General features: G+C 33.1%; 2 protein-coding genes across 2 annotated transcripts; one reads left to right on the top strand and one right to left on the bottom strand.

Moving 5' to 3' along the window:
• Window positions 1–89: 89 nt before the first annotated feature.
• LOC147073932 (protein mago nashi homolog) lies at window positions 90–4,757 on the bottom strand. Its single transcript, XM_085944466.1, has 2 exons — window positions 4,417–4,757; window positions 90–2,663 (listed from the first exon to the last, which is right to left on the bottom strand). The coding sequence occupies exons 1-2, from the start codon at window positions 4,672–4,674 to the stop codon at window positions 2,481–2,483; spliced, it is 441 nt and encodes a 146-aa protein (XP_085800592.1). The 5' UTR covers window positions 4,675–4,757; the 3' UTR covers window positions 90–2,480.
• Window positions 4,758–9,416: 4,659 nt separating this feature from the next.
• LOC147073931 (prostaglandin reductase 1-like) lies at window positions 9,417–22,147 on the top strand. The gene is made up of 7 exons (XM_085944617.1): window positions 9,417–9,720; window positions 11,667–11,769; window positions 13,980–14,162; window positions 16,295–16,413; window positions 19,140–19,294; window positions 21,181–21,292; window positions 21,876–22,147. The coding sequence occupies exons 1-7, from the start codon at window positions 9,549–9,551 to the stop codon at window positions 22,103–22,105; spliced, it is 1,074 nt and encodes a 357-aa protein (XP_085800743.1). The 5' UTR covers window positions 9,417–9,548; the 3' UTR covers window positions 22,106–22,147.
• Window positions 22,148–24,486: the final 2,339 nt, after the last annotated feature.

Genomic DNA, 24,486 nt, shown 5'->3' with positions numbered 1-24,486 from the left:
AGTACCTATTCCTTTGCTCGACTTATATCCATGACAGAAATTATTTTGGAATTTAGGAAGTGGGGAAAAATTAAAACAGAAAATTCTTTAGAAATAAGTTTATTACATATACATTCAGCCATGTCAATAAATCAGTAATTTTTTATATTTTTAATGATGCAATTTTAACAGGAATAAACCAAAGCCACATAACACGAATGACGAGTTTTAAAGAGCGCCATAGTGCTTAGAAATAAGCCAGTGACACTACTTATCGGAGTGTTCCGCATCATACTTTTAGGGAATGTACCTATATGATTTGATGATTTCTTTCTGAGAGAAAAGTCTTTAAAAGATTGAGTGGTTATTTGGTGGTAATTCATATATTTTATTGAAACCAATATATAATATTCTGATTTAATAATCACCACATGCAATTATTTATAAGAGATTTAAAATTTATTTCACATATTACCAAGATTACAACTGAGTAAAAAAAAAACAAAGTAGTATCACTGTTTTCACTTCAAATAGTTATCATTTTCAATATAAAAAGACATTCCATCTTTGATAAGCAACTCATACATTGCCATATAAATCATAGAATGGTATTTAATGCTTATGTGGTAGCAGTAGCGAAGGGTGAAGGTAGGCTTTGGAGATTAGACATAAATAGAACACATTACACTGTGTCAATCATACTTATTTGTTTCATTGAAATAAGATAAAAATTGCGGATCTTGTTGGTTAGTTTTTAAAAAAAATATTCTTCTACCTACAAAATATCTAAAATTATGCCGTTAAATCATACATAATATTCTGGTTTGGTATAGGCAGGCTTTAATTGAATTTTAAAAAATAACCAACACTGTTTGCAATTTGTATTCTTAGTTTGATAAAAACAAATAAGTATGGTTGACTAAGTTTAGTGTGCACTTGGATCTCCACAGCCTACCTGCACCCCTCGCCACTGTGCGGTAGTGACAATGATTGTTATCAAAATATTCGTAAAAATATTGTTTAGTTTTGAGAAAATAATGAAAAATAAATAATATATCGTTCGACAAACTGCAAAATTTCGTAACCCACAATTCACAAATTTTACAGGAGCCACAATAAACTATATATTATGTAAAGCGTCAATTACATTGAGCTTCTTTACGAGCTTTTTGTTGGCGAATTTATAACCTGCCTGTAAAGTCGCCCAGTGTAATCATCGAACAAGCTAACAAGCAGGTTGTAAACACTCTACCGAGAAAAGTTGAAAGCCGGTCAACTTTACACGCTACACGCCGGCGTGTGGGCCTACTGCGTCTGCGCAGTAGCAACCTCCCGGTAAAAAAACGAACTACGTTCTGTCAAAATAGTCGCTGGCTTGTGGCTTCTCAGCGAATGGAAAGTTTTGTGTGTAATCATCAAATCGCAGTAGCTGAATCGCACGCTTTTAAATTCGCCAACAAACAGCTCGTAAAGAAGCTCAATGTAATTGACGCTTAATGCAATGTACGACAAAGCTGTAAATAGTTTATTTTGTAGATTTTTGTAGCATATGACGCAGACCAAGCAAAAGTCTTACATGCAAAATGTTCTCCATCTCGCTTGTAAGACATATGACATAGGTATTGCAATTATATTTTGGTCTAATATCGAATTATGATATTTTGTTTTTTTAATTTAAAAGAAAACTATTCATCAAAACTTTCTGATATTGTACACAGTGTGTATACTAAACTCCTTGCTCGAATCAACAAAAATGTCAATTTATCCAAATTGGTGGGTTACGACATATTACTGTTTGCCGAACGATATTGTAGGTACATTTATTTACTTAATAGAAATGTAACTAAATTAAGATATTCATTAATTATCAGAAATTAACACACTCTTGAAATGGGTTTGAATAAACTATAGATTTAACAGTAAGGTTCTACGCAACTACAGCGGTTTTTGTTTAAATTTTATTTCAAAATACATTATAAATCAAGAAAGAGAACATAGATTAGGGTTTAATTTTTTCTATTTTCAACATTATCAATCAAATCAAGCAATCACATTTTATTATATTATTTATGAAAAATATTACTTAACTATTATTTGTTTAGTAAGCCCAGTGTGAGTTAAAAATACCATTTGCTAGTCACTATCATTGGTTTTACAATCCGATGTGGATATGGATATTGGCCGCATCCCGAAGAGTTAAATTAATAAAAAAAATACAAGAAACCTATAATATCCAAGTGCTGGATTCAAGAACATGTTTAAAAACCACATACGAATCTGCCTGCCTTGAGACTCAAACTTGCAACTTCAGAAGTGGACATTCACTCGTCCATTGTAGGCGCTTATGAATTGTGACAAATCCATAAAACTCTTAACATCAAAAAGACATGTAACACAGTTGAATTGTGACATGAATTCCCATCTTCTCTGCATCAGCCATATTACCAGAAGAATGAAAAACAATGAAACTTAAAGTGAAGTATAAAGTACTTAAGCTAAGATTAGATTGGTTTAATTTTGAAATGGAGTCCAATCAACGAGAATACGAGGCACTTTAAATCCTGCACTAGATAATAAAAGCACCGCAGTCCTTCAGGGTCGCGCGATTGGTTCACATCCACTAGCGATCCAGTCTTGGAGGTTGTGAATGAAATGTGCTCTTCGCCGATGACGATTTCCAGCTCCTGAAACAACATAAAAAACATTGCACAGTTAAAAGAAGAAGACGTAAAAGGATTGTTGTGTCAATCAAACAAATCGCACCACTCCAGAATCATACCATGTGAGGTGCTGAATAAAAATATAATATTATTGAATGTATCTTGGGTGTCACAATGGAAGCGAAAGACATTTGTTCGAATCCCACACCTAATAGGTATGTTTCCAGGTTATAGATAAATATTATAGAGTGTGAATTAACTGCGCATGAAATGAACATGGTTTGATTTTGATATTTGAAAGTCATTAAAAGATTCTCAAAAACAAATAAAAATCACAGATTTTCTTAATAATAATAACGGAATATCATACGAGGCTGAATTTTTGCTACTGCTCCATGTTTTTCATATACAGAATTTGCTATCGAATGACCCTTACGATGACGGCCTTAATGCAATACAAAAAGTGAGTCAAACCCAGTAGCACACACAAATTCGTCTTGACTGCAACATAGCCATAAATCAAATTTGACAGTAGTGTTGCAACTCTTTACCGTGCACACAACTGTGTGACTAAGCGTATGCTGAGATGCAGAATATGAGAACAGTGCAGTACAGATTTTGTCCTGTACTGTGTCTCGTAGAGCCAGCATAAATTGCTGCACAGCGCGTACATGTTCGGACGTATTATATTCGGTAATTTTATAGTACTCCATATAGTTTATGTGATTTATGTCTTTTGAGACAAAAAACGAACTCAAAATCTAACACAACCTACTGTAGCCTAAAAATAAGTAGGTTGTGTTAAGTTTTGGGTTGTTTTTTGGTCTCCAAACATCTTTTTCATAATGACGATAAATACTATAAAATTACCTTATCTTCAATCAAAAATATTGAATTCACACTGTGTGCGACAATAGATTAAGTGAAATGTGTTTTATGAATGGTAACAAAATAACATTGACAAATTCAACTTTTGCAGTCGAGACGAGTTTGTATGTGTGACCAGGTTAAGTGTAGGTTGCAATCCTGGATAAGAAATCGCAAATTTGACAAAACATAATTTACTATAGGTAAATCATTTTACAGTGGCACCATAGGCGATTCGTGCGTGTATTGAATTGCTTGCGACAATGCCAGTTTCAATGCTAGCAAACAATACCACTACAGCTGCAAGCCGCATTTGCCGTAAACATGGTGCCACTGTAAAACGATTTACCTATACCTATGTAATTTTGCTGAAAATCAAAAATGCACTGTTGATTCAATCAAATTGAAATTAAATGTCATTTTAGACCTCATTTCTGTTGTCCGTTCAGTCGAGGTTTCCATTTTGGTCTGTTCAGTTTTGAAACAGTGGCGTATTTAGACGATCAGTTTAGTTGCCCGTTAAATTTCAGTTGGGAAACTGCGATATTATATTATATTTAAGTATTTTGTATCCACCAAAAATTAATATTATTTTTATAATAACTTTCTAAACATATTGGTTGGTTGATATAATGCAGTAAGTACCCATATTTGAATAAATAGTATTTCGCTGGGTACCGCCATTTTAATACCTCCCGGCATTTTAAGGGTCTAGTCCTAGTCTCACTTCTCAGACATAATGAACGGATTGTCTTAAAAGAAATGCTAATTAACGATACGATGCACGAAAGACGACGCCAGTTTTAGAGACAATTAGTGGTGTCGAGTCATTACTATACTCAGGAAATTTATCAAAACAACATACAATTTTATTACAATATTATATTAGCAAGAACGGCATGGACCATACCTGTCGTCCAACACGATCCGGTTGCGGCCACATTGAGTCGTCTTCGTGCATGATTTCGGAATCATGTATGACTCTTTTCAATTCTTCCATAACGCAAGTGTGAACGTAGGCTTCTTTACGGATCATGGTGTCATTCTTGTAGTTTGAATTGTTGGCATACCTTAATTTGCCATCGGGTCTGAATTCAAATTCCAAAAATTCGTGGCCGAATTTTCCTTTGTGGCCCACATAATACCGAATATAAAAATCAGTCGACATTTTTGGTATTAGGTACACAGAAACCAAACGAGAAAAACCGCTAACTTTACACAAACTGTCTATGCCGCTAACCGGCTAACCTCAAAAAGCAAACGCCAAAAATCATAGACGATTTAGTCATGAACTAAATAAGAACGTTTGTCTATGATAAAGAAGAAGTTTACAAGGTATTAATGAGATTACTTAAATCAACAGTACAAAAATACCATGCAAAATAAATTGAAATATTACCATACAGAAAATTTGTTTTTATCGTATTTTATCGAGGGGTGTGCGTGCGCACACCTACCAAAATGTCTCCGCACACATTTTTTCATCCCCCGCACAGTCCTCACACAAAAATATTGTAAAAAAAATCCTTTGCGAGATTTTAGTAATAACTACAGGTGTTCAGTGTACGTAACAAACAATTCAAGTGAACCATACAATTGCTTGCACAGTTACGTATATAGTACAATAATTATAGAAAACTTATCCCCCAAAAATGTCAAAAAGGAGTGGATTACAAAAATGCGAACATTAAGAAGAAATCCTGCGATAAATTTAAATTGGAACGGCTCTCTGAAATCATCAAAACAGAAATGCCATCTTCAATGCATTCGCAAGTAATAAGAATTGGTGATATTTGTATATTCGGAAACAGCTGATGATATATTGTGTCAAATGCATAATATGCTTCGCAGCAAATATGCAAGGAGAATAATAATTCACGTCTGGAAAGAAGTGGATTGAATGAAGGTAGTATCTTTTAAAAAGGCATTTAAGTCAAACAGTACACCGGGTACACCTACCTATTACGAAATTGAAGAATTTGAAAAGAGGTGGACTTTTGAAAATAATGAAGGAAACATCCGAAGAACGAAAGAATAGGATTGAAATCGCTGAGCGCAAAAATCTGGTTGCAATTTAGTCAAAATGTTGATTGATCATGTACTATTGGCTATAAAAATAAATGCTCCTGTGTTTTATGTACAAGTTATTCATAATCATGTATCTAATAATATTATAGAGATTCCCGAAAGCTGGCGAAGTAAAAATTATGCGTCAGAATTTGTCGTATTGTATTTATTAACGCAGTCCGGAAGTCTCGGTTACATAAATTAATAATTTTTGATGAATGTACGGATATATCTGTGCAAAAAATGCTAAATTTGTACGTTGATTACGAAATTAATAAATACCATAAAAATATAGGTACGTTTTAATGAAAAATTGTATGTGTGTGTTTGTGGGGAGGGGGTGTAAATTTACCGCACCGGGTGACGTGTGACACAGCTCAGATGCGTTGTTAATCCGCACACACAATAGAAAAAATTAGAGGTAATGTTGGTCGCAAGTGCTTAGGTTTTCCATATTGATTAAATCCAAATACTTAGACTAAGTAGGTAGATAGCAAGAAAAAAATATTTGGACGATATACCTAGGTAGGTATGTATGTTATAACGATTTTAATGAACATAGAAATAATACCCTACTACCCAAAGAGATTGGACTCCTCCCCAGAGGTAGCACACAAACATAGACTAATATACATGTCAGTGTGTACTCGTTTTGTGAGAGAAAGTTCTATTTCTCTGAAATTAGGTACACTTTGCTGCAAATGGGCCATACTCGGACATAAAAACGCCCCACTGAGTATTTTTTTTTATCAACACAAGCTTACAACCAATTTATGATAAACGTAGTTTCGTTATAAAAAGTTTCCGCAATAAAAACTTTATTAGGATTTAGGGTAAGAAAGAATAATGCAAATGGAAGCAAGTATTTTATTTTTAATAACACAAAAAACACAATATTTTGAAAAATCAGTTAATAGCAAATGGTTAAATATTGGAATAAGATATATTATGGTCTTGTTTTTAGATACTGTACCATATAAAATAACATAGCATTATTGTTTAAATAAAAAACACAAATAATTACAGTTAATTACAAACAAAAAAAAGTTTATTATATTACCTACCTATTTACACAGGTGTATTTTGAAAATATTCTATGAAATAAAAATATAACATGGGTTCGTTTTTGACATATCGTCGTTGAAACTAGAAAATTGTGTAACTCCAAAAACACTACTTTACAGGAGAGACAAAAAACATTATGGTTTCCTATACAAATGTATGGTTTTGGAGTGAAATCATCCATGATTTAACAATGATACAATTTTTCTGGAATTACAAAATTTGCAAGACGGATAGATATTATCAACGGCCACTAGATGGCATTCAAAGTCAATTTTCGATTAAAATGGAGTTACACAATTTTCTAGTTTCAACGACGATATTGTGTATAAAATTACTTGTTAATATAAACCTATTAAACATAAAATACAGGTAGGTACTTATGTTGAAAAATTGATTGTATAGTTAATTACAATATTTTATCTATTTAACATAATATTATTATCAGAGAAGCCCTGCATATATAATATGAATTCATACAAAAAAATCGATTATTTAAAACGAAAATGTTTTTATTTTAAATATAATGTATGAAAGTCAGCGTTGAGAAAATAATATTTTGAAAAACTATTGATTCCTAAGTATAATTAATCTATTAAAATATTGTCTAATATGGTTGATTGGTTGCTCTGCATTTTTTGCTAAATGATGATATCTTATTTCTAAATATTTATTTGAAACTAGTTTCATTAAATTTGTGACGTGATTTGAATGGCGAAGTATTATACATGTGATTATCTAATTCTCTAAAAATACAGTTGCTATTAACAAAAAAAATTAAAGTTTAGTATTTAAATATTCTAAATTAAATTTTGGATGCACACGAATGCCTCCGCTTTGATGCAGGGCAAAATATATTTAACTCTGAAAACTATTATAAATTTATCAAAATAATGAATGTCATTAACTAGTACTAATATTGTTTACTTTGAAAAACAAATCTTATATTATTTTGGGTTGAAAATAATATTACGAGTGCGGCCCTGGCACATGACATTGGAGAATTAACATTTTGACGTTTGACATAATTGTTATTGCAACAGATTTTTTAGGAAAAACTATCAATGTATAATTAATAATATGCATATATTGTTCCGAAATGCTGTTACTCCTTTGTATTCTTCCATTAAAAACACTTTTTTAGCCTAATAACATCTGAAATCTTTGTAAAATACAATAACAATATCCGCCATGTTTTTTTACAACACAAAAGCAAACGATAGTGAAGTAGCAGCTTACAGTTATACCAAGAGACTTTTTTTTCTGTTTCGTATTGCTTCGTACGTGTTCGTACTAAAATGACGATGTGTTCACTCTCCACAGTCTAATCTCTTTGCTACTACCACAAGAACTCACACCCTCAACTAAATAGGTACCTACCTACCTAGGGTGATTGCTATAGTAATGGGACATTTAAGGAAATGACTTTTTTAAAAAGTGTACAAGTCAAAGAATATTAGCCTCTAGGGAACATATCTGATATGTAAAGATGCAGAATTGAATGAATTTTAAGAAAATACATGTTAAAATAATATAACCAAAAGCATTTATTTGAAATTTATATTCTTCGAAAAAAAGTGAGAAAACATAGTAATGGGACACCTTTGACATTGTCATGGGACGCCAGTGGTACAGTTATGGGACACAGCATTTAAATCAAATTATAGATTAATTTAGATACCTAAAGTCTTAGCCTAAAATAAATCTTGAAGGCTATACCTAAATACATACTTAATTAAATTTTCACACTTACAAAAATAAAACACATTTAATGACAAAAATTATAAATAACCCATGTTGTAGAATCTGAAACACAATAAAAAATTTTTTTTAGTAATGGGACAGTACAGTGTTATAGTAATTGGACACCCGGTCAATAACTGTACGCAAAGAGCTAATCAACTGAAATTTTGTAAATAAGCTAATAATAAATAAGCACGAACCATTAAAGTCCACAGAAATTCATTAATATTAAATAAATTTAAGCAAACACAGTAGGTAATTGAACAGGCTGTCCAAATACTAAAAAGTATTAAAATCTAATCTAATTGGACATACTTACCATTAGTTTATTTTTCGAGATGATAAGTAAATCTCAATGTATATAGATATTTCGTAGTCCCTCGCACTTCCCTGAGAAGTTTCTTTCCGAAATTCACAAAACTTGTATTAAAAAATGCCATCGAAAGATCACTGGTCCTTAAAGGAAGTGATAGTACAAACACGTGTTTTTGCGATTTTGAGATGACTTCATCTAAGAATTATTATATTTTGTAAGTAGAGCCAACTAGCGACGGAAAAATACAAATGCAGTCATATAAAGAGGAAATGACAGAATAGATCTGTCTCCTTCACGCTTACAGAAATGCTTAGCTAATCTTATTTTGGGAGTTTAAAGTTGATGTGTCCCATAGCTTATGCTGTCCCATAATTATAGCAGCCACCCTATATCATTATTGTTTTTCCTTAAAAAATTATACATAATTTAGAAATAAATGTAGGTATAATTGAAAATTTACTTGAGATGAACTTTACATAGGTACCTAATTATCAATCGCTTTTTTTCTGAATTAATATTTTTTGTTGAGTTGGTAATAACCTGTGTAATAACAATCTGTCAGTGTGACGTTTGTAATTGTAAATAAAATTATGCCGCGTAACTACTTGAATCCGATATTATGATACATGTATATATGTATATATGTATACATGTATATATCTGTGTATGTATTTTATTTATCTTTTACGTAGGCGTTTTCGATAACACATCGCGTGCTAATCACAATGAGGCGGCAGAATACGTAATCGACAGAATGCTGTTTTTTTTCTTAACACAGTGCTATTTTTTCATCTTTCCGGTGGAGTGGGAGTTGAACTTTGTCCATTTAAATACGATATAATACGTCTTATAACATGAGTTACCGCAGAGCGTCTGGATTAGTTAACGGCATCAGCAGGTATTTTACAACAGCTTCTAAGATGGTCACGGCAAGAAAATATGTTCTGGCTAAACATTTCCAGGGCGAACCGAAAAAAAGTGACTTCAGGATCGTCGAAGAGGAACTTCCAGAATTGAAAGAAGGGGGTAAGTACGCAACACCCCAAATTCACCCCCATAGGTACATTTAAAAAAAAATCTTATTTGTTGGACAATTAATTAAAATTAGTTACTTAAGTACCTACCATTGTTGTATATAAATGGTGTATTGTTAATTTTTCATTCAAAATAAAAATATTTTTCACTTAAGGCCATGCATTAGTTGAGGCACGGTCTAAAAAGATCGTTGCTAGGCGATGTGCGGATTGCGGGTCGCGGGTGAAAATGACGCCTGTCAAACGAAATATTATTTCTCATATAAATCCAACATACGTCCATTTTATGTTCTGTTTATTATTCTATTAGTATCAATAATAATATATTCATTGACATGTTTGCTTTTTAAAGTAAATGGGTAAAGTTTTTAGTCATCTTTACACGATTTTAGAATTAATTGGCCCGTCGCCATCACCCAGCAAAGTGACGTGCGTCCGAATCCACGTTCTCTCAAGGAATGCGAAGCAAGTACACATTTTCGTCGCGCGTACAGTTGAACATTATTTGGCGTTTCACTGATGCGTCACCTTAAGTAGGTACATATTCCAACAATTCAATTAGTTCCATATAGATTTCACCAAGTGTATTTCTTATATTAAGTATTTTATTTTACATTGCTGACCAATTAATTAGGAGAATTACTGACGTATCGAGTTTTTCCATACTATCGACTTCAGAAAGAAAAATTCTTACATTCATATAACTTCTCCCTCTAGATTTCCACCATTTAGAATTATCTAGTCCAGTGATTCCCAAACACATTTCTGCGAGTGGTAGTTCCATGAAAATGCTCAAAAGGTTTCGAAAAATAGTGAAGTGCCCATCCGAAATATAAGCAATAAAAATCTTTCTATTTCTTAGTCCATTTCCGTTCTTCAGTTGGAGAATATGGACACCATACAATGCCTCCAAGAATTCCTGTTGCTCTCCAATCTTCCCAAGTGATGCCAGCTTCCCATAGCTTTGCTGTATACACCCACTGGATCTTAAATCTGTTTCTAAATAGTTCCCACCAAAAATATCCCATATTCACATTACCTACATTTGGCCAGCCTCAGCTTAGAATGGTGTTGTACTTATATTTCATTGCATTTGATATTACAGTGAAACCCCGATTTTACATCTTTGAAGGGGAAAAATTAATGTAATCATACAAATTTGTATGGTGCATATTTTTAGTTTGTTTACATAAAACTGACCTCTTCTTCACCGATCTTCTTCATCGGATAAGTTTTCTTGAACACGACTATCCACTACCTATATTATCATTTCCATTAAGTCTGATGTCATCACACTGGAGTCAAGGTCCATGTAACTGCAATAACATTGTAGCACTCACACCACTCAGCATTAAATGAGTGACACACTTGTGTTTTGTTGTCAAAACAAAACAATAGAGCTATAATATGTATTTGTCAGCATTTCCTCAATCATAACTAGATCAGTAGGGTCTGTTATCTCTTGCATTACATTACATACATTATTGCATTTGTATAAATTGGAAGGATACTGTAGGAATCCTCACTCAACTCATCGAGTCCTTCACTCGACATAGTCAACGTCATTCCACTCTAATGAAGTCTCAGTTCATTAATATAATCAATCCGAATCACACCGATCTCACCAGTACATCATTACCCGCGATTATAATCTCACGTTATAATCCTTATTATTGTATTCTGTGTATTCTTTTAACGATCAATAAACTCTCCTCTCCCAACAACGACCTTCTATTATCTCCATCTTCATCTATCTCCGAAACATTGTACTCTGTAGTACCTATCTTCTACCATTTCATCTTCTTTCCGCTCCTTGTCAATTCCAGATTTTTAATAATTTTAATTGATGTTTCAGATGTAGCAATAGCAAAAAAACGTGAATTTCTGGGAACGTAAAAGCGAGGTTTCACTATATGAATAATTTTTATGATGTTTCAGAATATCTATGCAAGGCGGAATTTCTGAGCGTTGATCCTTATATGAGAGCCTACATGATAAGATATCCGGCGGGAACTGATATGATCGGAGGACAGGTAGCAAAGTGAGTACAACCAATAATTATTAATACTGTATTATTAATTTAAATAAACACAATTTTATCATACTAATTCCACTTTTATTAAAATATAACCGGACGGGTTTCCTCCGCCTCAGAGGGACATTTTCAATTAGTAAATAATATACAACAAACATTTATACCAGTGGCGTAGGGTGGAGGTAGGCTGTTAAGATCTGACATAAATGTACACAATAAACTCTGTCAATCAAATGTATTTGTTTTCATTTAACTAAGACTACAATGTGTAGATGGTGTTTATTAGTTTTTAAAATTCAATTATTAAACCCTGCCTATTCCAAGCCATAGTAGATAATAGTCAAAAAATGTTCATTTATCTATAAAATACCTAAAATTATGCCATTAAACCATAGATAATTTTAGATATTTTATAGATAGAAGCATATTTTTTATCGATTATGATTTGGTCTAGGCAGGGCTATGTGAATTTAAAAAAAACTAACCAGCACCATCAATATGTATTCTTAATTCAACGAAAACAAATAAGAATGATTGAAAAGGTATGAACTATTTCTGTCAAATCGCCCATAGCATACCAGAACTATTATAGTTTAGTTTAAGCAGGGTTTAATTGAATTTTAAAAACTAACCAGCACCCTCTGCAAATTGTATTATTAGTTCAATGAAAACAAATAAATATGACTGTCAAAGTTTAGTGTGCACTATTTATGTCGGATATTAACAGCCTATCTCCACCCTTTCAATTAATTTAAAAAAAGACAAAAACATTTAACTCGCTTATCAGACAATTAAAATTAAATTGCGTTTTATGTGAATTAATAATACAATGCATTTCCGCTATGAATTGACTGTTTATACTATAAAATAAATTATTATTGTGTTAATGTTTTTATTGCAACCTAGATGTTTCTTTTGATGTGTCATGGTCATTATAAATACTTCCAATTAATTGCGTGTATGTTAATAATATTTATCTTTTTAATCTCAAATCAAACAATTTATATTATCAATAACAAGGTATATTATCGATTGATCACATATATTATTATCGTATATTATGTTTTCGAACAATCTTTTTAATTTTTACGCACCAAATGATGAAGATAGATAAAATGATCTGATAAAACTAAAATAATAAAATGTTTTAAAAGTTGAAATAAACAAATCTTCAGCAAGTCAACTATCAGCAGGGCTATTCCATCATAACACAAGCGTAACGAGACGCCATGTTGTCATTTATGGTGCTATTTGATAGATTCAGACAGGTTCGTAGATAATCGGTAAACGTCAAAATATTCTGTACAGCGTAGTTTCTATTTCTTCCGGCATGTTCGCCACTATCGTTCTACTACACATGCACACCGTAATGCAAGTACTAATTAATTGAGTGCATGCAATCTTGCAACTTGTACGATAGTACATGTTTACACATGCATTTTCTTGCTGTGGCCGCGATAATACGTACTGTCAGCAGTAAATCCATGCACATGTAAACGGGGTGTATGTAGGTATACATAATTCCTATTCGATGACATCTTTTTCTAAGTTGGCGGTGGCCGCGCGGCTTAAGCGTTGGACTATCATGCCGTGGGTCCCAGGTTCGAATCCTGGGTCTGGCAAGTACACATATTGTTTTTCAATTTGTGTGTGAGTCAGGGTATGGACCTAATAGGTTGAGCAAGTGGCTGACATCCATTTCTCGTAAAAAACAAAATCTGTTAATACAAACCTCTACTGTGTGGAGGCCCATATGATCCTATTAGGATCGGACGTAGTCGAAAAAAAAAAAAGGTCAAAGTGACGTAATAAAAAAATGTCACTAGCATTGCACATGCGTATGTTAAGTGTTACTTGCTAATTTAGAAAACTATCTTGTATACAGAATTGATCCAAGGGTTATCGAACTTATCGTGGAACAAGACAAAAAATGGGCTCATGGTGAATTTGCTTTGCAGTAACAAAGATATATTATAATAGTTGTTGTACTGATGATAGAAATCCTTAGTTGAACCTCAGTTAGATGAGTGAAATACACATGTGTAAATGGAAGTAAATTTTAAAGGAAAATTGACAGAATGGGCAATGTTTATTTTTTCACTGAGGAGAAATTGAGAGTTTGTCTTACAACCAATCCTCATAGAAATACTCTCAAACCGTAGTGGTCATATTACGTCTCATCCTTGATAAAAATGACAGTTCTCATTTTTTTCCAGGATCATAGAAAGTAAAAACAAATATTTCCCGGTGGGCCAGCATGTAGTCGGCAACTTCGGATGGAGAGATTACACCATCAGCGGGGGAGAGAAGGATCCGGAAACCAGCGCAAGCGAATACCTCTTACCAGAGATGGGGCAATTGCCGCCATCTCTTGGCCTTGGAGCACTAGGAATGCCTGGGTAACTAAAAAACAGATTTTATTCAAGTAAACCCATCACAAGTCATAACAATCAACTGTTTGTCCTTTCTTCTAGTTTGTTTTAGGCACTTTAGATATTTTCTCTTAATAAAATGGCAACAAATGGTGCGCACCACTGGTGTACACTAATATATAATATATTCGACTGTGTTTAGAAAAAAGGGTGTAACCCTCCATTTTTAGAAAAGTGTTTTTATTAGATATTAACAATGTATACAACTAAATGCCGCAAATGCAAAATTATTATCTAAATCCAGGTTTTAATTGAACTTTAATTAAGTTTTAATCTAAGGAAAAAAGCATTTAAACTCGATTTTAATAAATTTTGTATAATAACTTCTTTTATTATTGTTAGATTGAAAAGATATTACACCAAATCATCAATCATCATGCACCCAATGTATGTGCCTATTTTTTAAAAAATATTAAACCAAAATCATTCATAAAACGTGTTGATATATAGCCGTCTAATATAATAACATAACTAAATATTATAAGTAATAATTTAAGAATATTATTAATACGTTTAACTATGGCACTGGCTGTCCGCCAATGCTAAATACTAATTAATACTAATTACAGTTCTATGTTCACTTGGGTGTCCGGCGTGACAACAGTGTGTACTCGAAGGTCTATTGTAACGGTCGCATAACAAAATGTAATCTATTACTCTGTATATTATTATTCATGAAGTTGATAATAATAAAGTTAATCATATATATAAAACTATGTTGATAATTTAACATCCTCTAAACGATCCATTATACTCAACAAAACGATTTTTGCCCCTCCTGTAAAACTTGTTCTGTGAGGGTTACGCCCTTTTTACTAAACACGGTTGAATATATTATGTGGCTGATAAATATATTGTGATATAAATTTTTCAAGTAAACATATTTTTTATCTGCTAATATTTTATAAATCAATATTCTGCGAAACACTGAGCTTATCTCATATAATAAAAATATTATCATATTGCTCAGGTATATTTCGGTCATATTAGTTTATCTCTACATAATATTATACATAACTATTTATTTTTGATTGTATTTTATCAAAATAATTATCAATAAGGATTCCTTAAATACGGTCAACACTAATGATTGACTAAACTTCATGTATTCTAGAACCAATATGGCATGGTAGCGTTTTTATAATGCTGTATGCAGTGTAAAAGATGGTACATAGCAGGGTTTTGGGTATATAATATCAGTAGCGAAGGAAGGAGGTAGGCTGGTAAGATCAGCCATAAATAGTGCACATTAAACTTTATTAGTCATACGTATTTGTTTTTATTGAACTAAGACTACAATTTACAGATGGTGTTGGTTAGTTTTTAAAAATCAATTAAACCCTGCCTAAACGAAACCATAATAGTTTTGGTGTACTTTGGGTGATACGACAAAATTGTGTACACTTTTTCACTCATACTTATTTGTTTTCGTTGGATTAATAATACATATTATTACACATATTGTTGGTTCATTTTTTTCAATTCATTGAGCCCTGCCCACACCAAATTTTAATAGATATAAAATATCCAAAGTAATGTATGATTTAATTGCATAATTTTAGATATTTTAAATAGACAAGTATTTTTTGTATTTATTAAAACCTAGGGGCGGCATGGTATATGAAAGTATGGTGAAGCCGGCAAGTATGGTGAAACAGGTTGGTAATCAATTTGCGGCAAAATCTCCACGTTAACATTATATTATATGGGTACGTTATAATGACCAAAGTAAATCCTCTGTGATGCCCTGCATTTTTTTTATCGCGTCGCCATTTCTCGTGAGTTATCGGCTGTTGTCGGCATGCTTCATTCAGTTCTATGAGGAAGCCAAATCAATGCCTATCTCTACTTTTAATACATCTATGATTAAAACTAACCAACACATCTGTAAATTGTAGTATTATTTCAATGAAAAAACATACGTATGACTGACAAAGTTTTGTGTGCACTATTTATGGCGTATCTTAAGAGCCTACCTCCACCCTTCGCCACTGATAGATATATTATAGCTATGTGAAATGGCAGGTGCCATGAATGGGAACGATGATATAATGGTAAGGGTATAGATATTAATAATGTAAGTTGTTATCGATGTGCAGAAACACAGCTTACTTCGGTTTCCTGGAGCTTTGCCAGCCTAAATCATCGGAAACTGTTGTGATCACCGGGGCAGCAGGAGCAGTTGGTGCTCATGTCGGTCAGATCGCCAAGATCAAAGGTAATCAACAATAAATTTATATCACATATCAATGGCATAGAGCACAAATTTTATATGTCAGTTATTTATATTGACATTTGTTCTGGGTTATAAACCCATCTTCAGACTAAATATAGGGTTATCAAATAAGAGATATATATTTTTAATTTAACTCTCAATAACTTGATTGTGTCACGAGCTGTATGGCATGTTGCACCGTCTTTTTATTACCACATATTGTCCAGATCAAAATCATCTAATTCATGCCAGAAAAAATAAGTAATCATGTTTCTGTAATGTTCCGGTCCAATTACACAACACACCAAACCGTTAATTTTTGTAGATGTAAAGGTGTTTCAAGACTAGCATGTGAGTTTTCATTGTCCAAATGCGACAATTGTGCTTATTTACAAAGCCATTTGTTCAAAAATGAGTTTCATCACTGGATATCATTTTTTCATTAATAATGTGTCTGTTTTAAGTTGCTCTGAACATTGATATACTACTGGATGAATCATATGCTTCTTAAAATGACGCCCTATTTTCAGCGACTCGGCCACTGTTAAAACTTACTGTTTTAATATCAGCGGACTAAACTCGATATAAGCTCACTTAATATTTGTCTCGAAAACGACCTGGCAATAATTATGAGTAAGCCCGATCTAGCTTGCATCTTACTCTAACTAATAGTCAGCGCATGACGACTTGCTCTGTCCGCTCAGACATGAATTTTTGGTAGCTTGCAAGCTTTGGGTTCCAGCACCCTTAGGGTCACTATTCCAAGAACGCAAATTTAGTTTTACAGCAAGGGCAACACAGGTGAAATTCGGGAATCCATGTTAACGGTCTTAACGCATTATACCTACAAGGAAATATTATAAGACGATATTCGTAATATCTTCTTTTGTGGTACATTTTTAAAATGACACTTGTATGGGAACTCCTCATCTAGTTGTATATCAATGGCTCTGAAGCCCAATCAGCAAAATTTCGACGCACCAAATGGTCATTCAGCGTTCTTATGTTAACTGTATTTTATATGCCTTCAAATGCAAATCTTTATTAAGAATATTCCATGTAGTGCCATAAGAAAGCCCAAGTTCTTGAGAATGACGTGTAATTGAACATCGATATTTTCAGCAGTACTTTTAGGTTTTGACGGGTTGGATTCTTAACATCACAAACATTACCATTTGTCTCGAATTTTCCAATTAAATTACAAATAGTAAACTGCGTAGGTCAATTATTTTGACTGTAAATTTCACGTATTGCCTGTAACGTAGCTCGAATAGATTCATTATTTTTGTAATACATTTTAACAATTTGTATACGCTGCACAACTGTGTATCTTCCCATGATGATTTGCCAAACAAATACTGAACACAAATGTCAATATTGGTAGAGAAGCAGCTATTTTTTTTGTCAAGTCTATAGTGCTAATTTGATAACCATATAATTCGTCACCGTTCAGGCAAAAGTCACCAACCCTGAAAATGGCAGTTTTGAGTTGAGTATGTCACCCGAAGCGTAAAATTATGTTCTTTAAGATGCGAAACTCACCACGGTACATTAGTTAGTAAAATTTTGCTTAAATCCGAATTATTTGTTTTTCACTAAATGACTTTCGATAAAATCTTAACAAGCAAAAGTCATTATAGGTGAATAGACATTATTGACTATATAAAAAAAATAAATCCTTCGTTATAAATATACAAGCAAAGGTCACTATACTATGGATGGTGAGTTTTACTGATCCTTCTTTTGGCTAACATTGTTCAGATTATTAACAAGCAAAAATCACCAAACCATAATTGAGCTACCTTGCCTCCTTCAAAACCTTCCAGATGTTTTAATTAGCATCAAAAAGTAAAATTACCTTAAAGAAATTATCAAGAAGACATGAGAAAATAATTTAATGTAGATAAAACCTTAAAAACATTAAAATCTGATTTTTCCTGCATTTTCAAACTTTCAAATTGCGATATCTCAAAACTATGTTTTTAGGGTTGGTGACTTTTGCCTGAACGGTGACGATATAATAAATTGACTGCTTAAAAATTTACAAAGATATGATACATATTGCATAACTACAATTTTTTTTTCATAGATACTAAACAAAGTTGCATAGCAAGTAACTTTGTTGCTGTGCACGGTACAAATTAATAAGAAAAATGTCTTGCATGTTTCGACAAACTGTATTATATTAATGAACCTAGAATGTACTTAATTTAAAAAATATATATAATAGCGCCTGTACACGTGCATGGATTTACTGGCGGCAATAGTGCTTATTTTAAACTATCATGACAATAACTGTTTACACGTTAAAGTGCTGACTGTCTCTCCAATTCATTCTTTAAGAGTGAGCGAGACGCGATGTTGTCATTGTATAGTATTAGTTTGAACTATTTGACAGCTAGTGAAAATCGGTCAACCTGAAAATTCGTTTTTTTGCCGGCAGGTTCGCCACTATCGTTCTACTGCGTAGGCGCAGATAGAAAAAATCTTACTGTCACATAAAAATTCAGAAGCTTCCAAACTTGTTTGATTCATACAATTCAGTCAACAGTAAATCCATGCACGTGTAAACAGGTTATAATACTTACTGATATGTTTCTTTATTTAAAAAAGGGCCCCTTATAGGTCTGGGTTTCTTTCGTAGTTCCGACACCGTTTAGACTCCATACTATAGTTTTTATCCATACTTTTGAACAGTCTTCCTTCTAATTTGGAATATTCTTTGACAGGCTGCACCGTTATCGGTTTTGCCGGCTCGGAGGCAAAATGCAAATGGCTGAAGGATGAACTCGGTTTTGACTTTGCCTTCAATTACAAGACAGTCAACCCTGCACAGGCTCTGAAGGAGGCTGCTCCAAATGGAGTTGACTGCTATTTCGACAATGTAATTATTACAATATATTGTATTTTCATTGATTCATCCATTCACATGACTGCAGTTAATCACTGGCACGAGAAACAGAAATACTGTGTCTTAAAATTAAGGGTCTACGATGATTTGGCGTTATCTTGATGCTAGGACAATTGGACGATTGCCATTTTCACTCCGGTAAAAATTAATGAAATTCAACAGGGAACTGAAATACCTAACAGGTGTGGAGAAACAGGCAATCGATTTCAAATGTGGAAGAATACGCTTGTCGTTAATTCTGACAACCGCTTCATTTTATCCACCGACGCTCTTTCAATATTGGTGTATTTGAAGGTTGCAACACACAATTGCACGTCTATAATGTGTGGTTAATTTTCGTAGGACACTCACACATTCAAAACCCAGGAATAGCCTATCGTAATTCTATTTATTAATCTGTTCTGTGGAATTCAAAAATCAAGTAGCTTATATAAAATACATACCTAAACTCAGTGACATCCCTAGGCAAAATGCCGCTCTTAAGCAGAGTTAGAATGCCATTTCATTTCATTTTCAGTTTCGAATTTTCTACAAATTCGTTAGGTAGGTACTACCTACTCATATATTTTGTTATTTATTTTTGGCTATCTGAACAAAAAATCTTTAAATTGGCACACACACCATCTAATAAGAATTAGAGCATTTCCACGACACCTACTATCAAACAGTGGTTTTAATTACGTGGAGATCTGTGGCGCCTACAGATTTAGTGGCACTCCTGTGAAAATTTTGCCTGAGCGTTAAACCGTCACCATATGGTATTTGGTAATATTTCTTTAACCAGCTTACTTGATAGTTGTTTTCAAATTAAGCATCTCCCCGTGACGTTGTCGTATTACGAGATGATGTGAATCCCTCTCATTAAACTGAGGCGTAGTCCCCTTACCGTTGTGCAGTAGGCTCTTTGCACGGTAGGAAAATAGTTTGATATTAAGTGCAATGAGTGTCCAAAGGTAGACCGAAACTTATCATTTCAATTGAGTATTTGCGATGCTGTTTGTAACGCTGCAGTGTCTTCAGTCAAATATAATACATTTGTTCAAGTTGAATAATGACAATGGCAGAGTGTGGCTGATCACAGTCTACTTGAAGTTAGACATGTCTGCTATTACATATTGCACAATAATACTTACAAAGTTACCAGTATTTCTCAAGTTGTATAATACAGTGTAACAAACTTATGATTAGTACAACATATTGCACAAACCTTCAATAGAACGGACACACAACCAAGATATTGCACAATCTGTTGATATTGTACGATATTTGGTTTAGCTTGCAAATGTTTCATAGAATTTTTACAAGCACGACGATAGCAATTGTCACGATGTCCAAATATTGTCAATATCTTATGTCGTCGAGTCATCTCAACTAAGTCTCTTATGCTTTCTTTGAATCGAGTAAATAAAGCTGATCTGCTGGGAAGAGGACATTCATTATATTATTATATATATCAACTGATTTGAATCTAAATCAGTTCTTTCTTTTCAAGGATTTTTTCTAATTTAAGTGTTTCTAATGCTAAGTACCCATGCACGTTCTTGCTCGATGGTTTTATGCTTATTCGAACATGTCTCAACGTGTGTACCATCTAACTCGATGCTTTTTTATTCAATAACGAGCAAACGGCTCGATGCGAAAAAGATTCAAAGGCCGTAATTCTTGCTCGATGTTCGACAGAAATCCGCTCGTCGTCCATGGCTCGAGACGCATTGACTGAGCGTCTTGTGTCGAGCTGCTCGAGCATGTGGACGCAACGACGAGCATGCTTCCAAGTCAACGTGTTCTATCGAGTAAGAACATGCGTGTGTACTCAGCATAAGGTTTTACAAAATTATTCATTATAAATATATTAACAGGTTGGAGGAGATATTAGCTCAATAGTATTGAATCGGATGAACAAATACGGTAGAATTGCAGTCTGCGGAGCAATCTCTTCTTACAATGATGACGCTAGTAAATTACCAAAAGGTATGTTTAATACTTTGTTTTTTGTCTTTCACTTACCTTACCATAGGCATCAAGACACGAATGCCTTATTTGAATATGCAACAGTTAGGCATTTCGCTCATGGAGAAACTAAAATCTGACGAACTGGTTGCTGATGGAACTCATAAACTGACCAATGACTGATGCCTCGCACACGAAACTACTGAAACCCACTTTATATAACAATCATATAACCTCAAACTATCAAAATATATATAAAATATTATACTAGGTATTATACAAAATATAAACCGATGTCCATTGACGCAAATGCCATTTTAGTCGCTGACTCTATCAATATAATTATTTACTAAGTTATAATGAAAAGTATTTATTATTTTGACTGTACAAATAAGCAAATAATATTTCATCGAGAGGTCACTCGAATATAAGTTCCCGGGCTGTTAGAATCTCATTCTCCGTATAGTCCCGCACAACATCTCATTATACTATAATGCTGACAAACAAACCTGACATTTGAGTTATATACAATACATCTTGCTAAATGCCATTTCAAAGTAGTTTGCATAATTTTACTGTTTCTTAACTTTTGTATTGTTTTCAGTTGCGATTCTCCAACCGACATTTGTTTTCAAAGAGTTGAGGATGGAGGGCTTCATCGTCAGCAGATGGGCTGATAGATGGAGGGAGGGCATCACACAGAACCACAAGTGGATCAAGGAAGGCAAGCTAAAATACAGAGAAACAGTCACTGATGGTTTTGATAATATGTTTGAGGCGTTTGTCGGTATGCTGCGTGGAGAAAACACCGGAAAAGCTATTGTTAAGGCTTGAATAATGTAATTTGTTATGAAATAAACCATATTTTCTAAACAACTCTAGTTTTATTTGTCGAATTAATTTCAATAGTCAAAAAAATAAAGAATTTCACAAGGGAATTTTATGAGACTTAAGTGTGACAGATTTGATGTCCATTGCAAAATTAATATTGGATTGGAATTGAAACATGACAGCTTGTTTATGTAATTATACTATATTTTTTTATACAAATGAATTTTTTCATAATATTATTTGTGATGGTTCATTTAAATATTCTCTTTATGTAATGGTAATACCGGCACATTTTTTGCTGAAACTATGGGCATGAATAATTATAATTTAATGCGCTCCTAGAGACAGACATTTTCAGTGATGTGCTGTGTATTTTGTTTTTGAAATTTTATTTTTATTGTGGAACATTGTTTGTGCTAACTATGCCTGATTTTAGAGGGTATGTCAAACTTATAATTCCAATTACTCCATAATATGATTTTGAAACTTACAAATTTTTGGCAGTAATTATTTCTTTAGTTTGTGAAAGACAGTGCATCTCGCTCGATACTCATAAAACTACCATAAATGTTTCGAGGGAAAATAATAATTATTCTGCAGTCAATACTAGATGACCATTTTACTACAGCAGTATGAAGTTATTTACTACATTCATTCTTTATAATAAACAGTTCTATAATATTGTAAGAGCAGTATTTTCATATTTTTCAAGCGTTTAAGTTACCTTTAAATTTGGAGGTCCCATGTCAGCATGGGTCCTCTATTCATGCAGGAAGTCAGAGCACCGGTAAATCTGGTCCTAACAATAATTGATTCGAGGTGTACTAAATATTATATCAAATTATTTTAATGAAATACTAGGTAGGTATAATATTGTTGCCTTGAAAAACGCATTTTAAGTTTTTTTGAGTGGAAAAAAATCGTATGGAGGTTATTTTTAAATATTTTGAAATGAAATTCAGAGCATATGACATTGTGACTTATTATCCAAAGATTGAAATGTAATTAAAAATTTTTTTTATATTTCATATAAACAAAATTTTCTTTTTTTTGTACAAAGGCATTTACACATTTAAAAATTATTACACATAGTAAACCTTTTCTAACATTATTTTTGTAACCACTATAGACTGGCAAAATCGTGTAAATGTTACCTTTTGGTTATATGTTAATTGAAGATTAGTTTACAAATACACAAGTGACCTGTATTTTCTTACGTAAAATGTGATTTCATGGATTTAGCTCCAAAAATGCTATTTTGCCTGTAATGTAGAGAAAAAAATTACGAACAAAACTACATTCATAAGGCAAAATAAGATATTCTATTTTTGAAGTTAGGTACATAACAGATAAGCAAACACTTCAAACAATAATATTTCGTAATCCAATAAACTAATAGCGAGGACACTCCACTGGAAGATAACTAAAAAGTGTCAAGGATATGAAAAGATTTAGAATACTGATTCCTAGCCGCATGAGGGGATTCTCAAAAGATAGCAAAAAAAAAAAACAACATAAAACAAATTAGGTAAGACAATTTTTTTTTAACATAAAAGTAACGATAGCTCACTGTGGGAAGAGAGTCTTTGTAGTATCATAGAATGATGGAATAAAAATTGAGGAATTCAGAGTTGCTAGTAATGAACGTAGCCACCCACCAATGTGCCAACAGAAATTGTATAAAAATATTTTGTTGTAAAATTACCTGTTACCAATAATTGAAAATTTAATATCAGTTGGGATGAAACCTGTCTTGAGTGAAAAATAGCGTCTGTACACGTGCATGGATTTATTGGCAGCAATAGTGTGTATTTTAAACTAACGCGACAATAACTGTTTACACCTAAAAGTCCTGACTGTCTCTCCAATCTCATTCTTCAAGAGTGAGTGAGACGCGATGTTGTCATTTTATGATACTGTCTAACAGGTACCTAGTGAAAATCGGTTAATCTCAAAATACCATCGTAGTCCATTTTTTTGCAGGTTCATCATTATCGTTCTACTGTGTAGGCGCAGATCGAAAAATTCTCAACTGTCTCTTGAAAAATCAGAAGCTTACGAACTTTTTTGATTCATGCATGCAATCTTGCAACTGCAGGATAATACATGTTTACACATACATTTTCTTGTTATGAACGCGATAATACATACTATCAGCAGTAAATCCATGCACGTGTAAACGGGGTATATTATAATAATTATTGTGGAATAAGTCCTAGATACAGTAAACTCTCAGTAATCTGCCGCTTGATTATCCGACAACTACTATAATTCGCCGGTATTCGATTGTCAAATTCAGTAGTCCGCCGCGTACAAGTATACAACACAGATGAGACGGGTTTATTTTGGGAACTTCTCCTTCGCAAAAAGTACGTTCATCACGA

Source organism: Rhyacophila brunnea, unplaced genomic scaffold, assembly GCF_057557595.1.
Source record: "Rhyacophila brunnea isolate RB1 unplaced genomic scaffold, BYU_Rbru_1.0 scaffold_17, whole genome shotgun sequence".
NCBI lineage: Eukaryota > Metazoa > Arthropoda > Insecta > Trichoptera > Rhyacophilidae > Rhyacophila > Rhyacophila brunnea.
The sequence above is the reverse complement of the archived record's forward strand: the minus strand, read 5'-3'. Positions and strand labels throughout refer to the sequence as shown.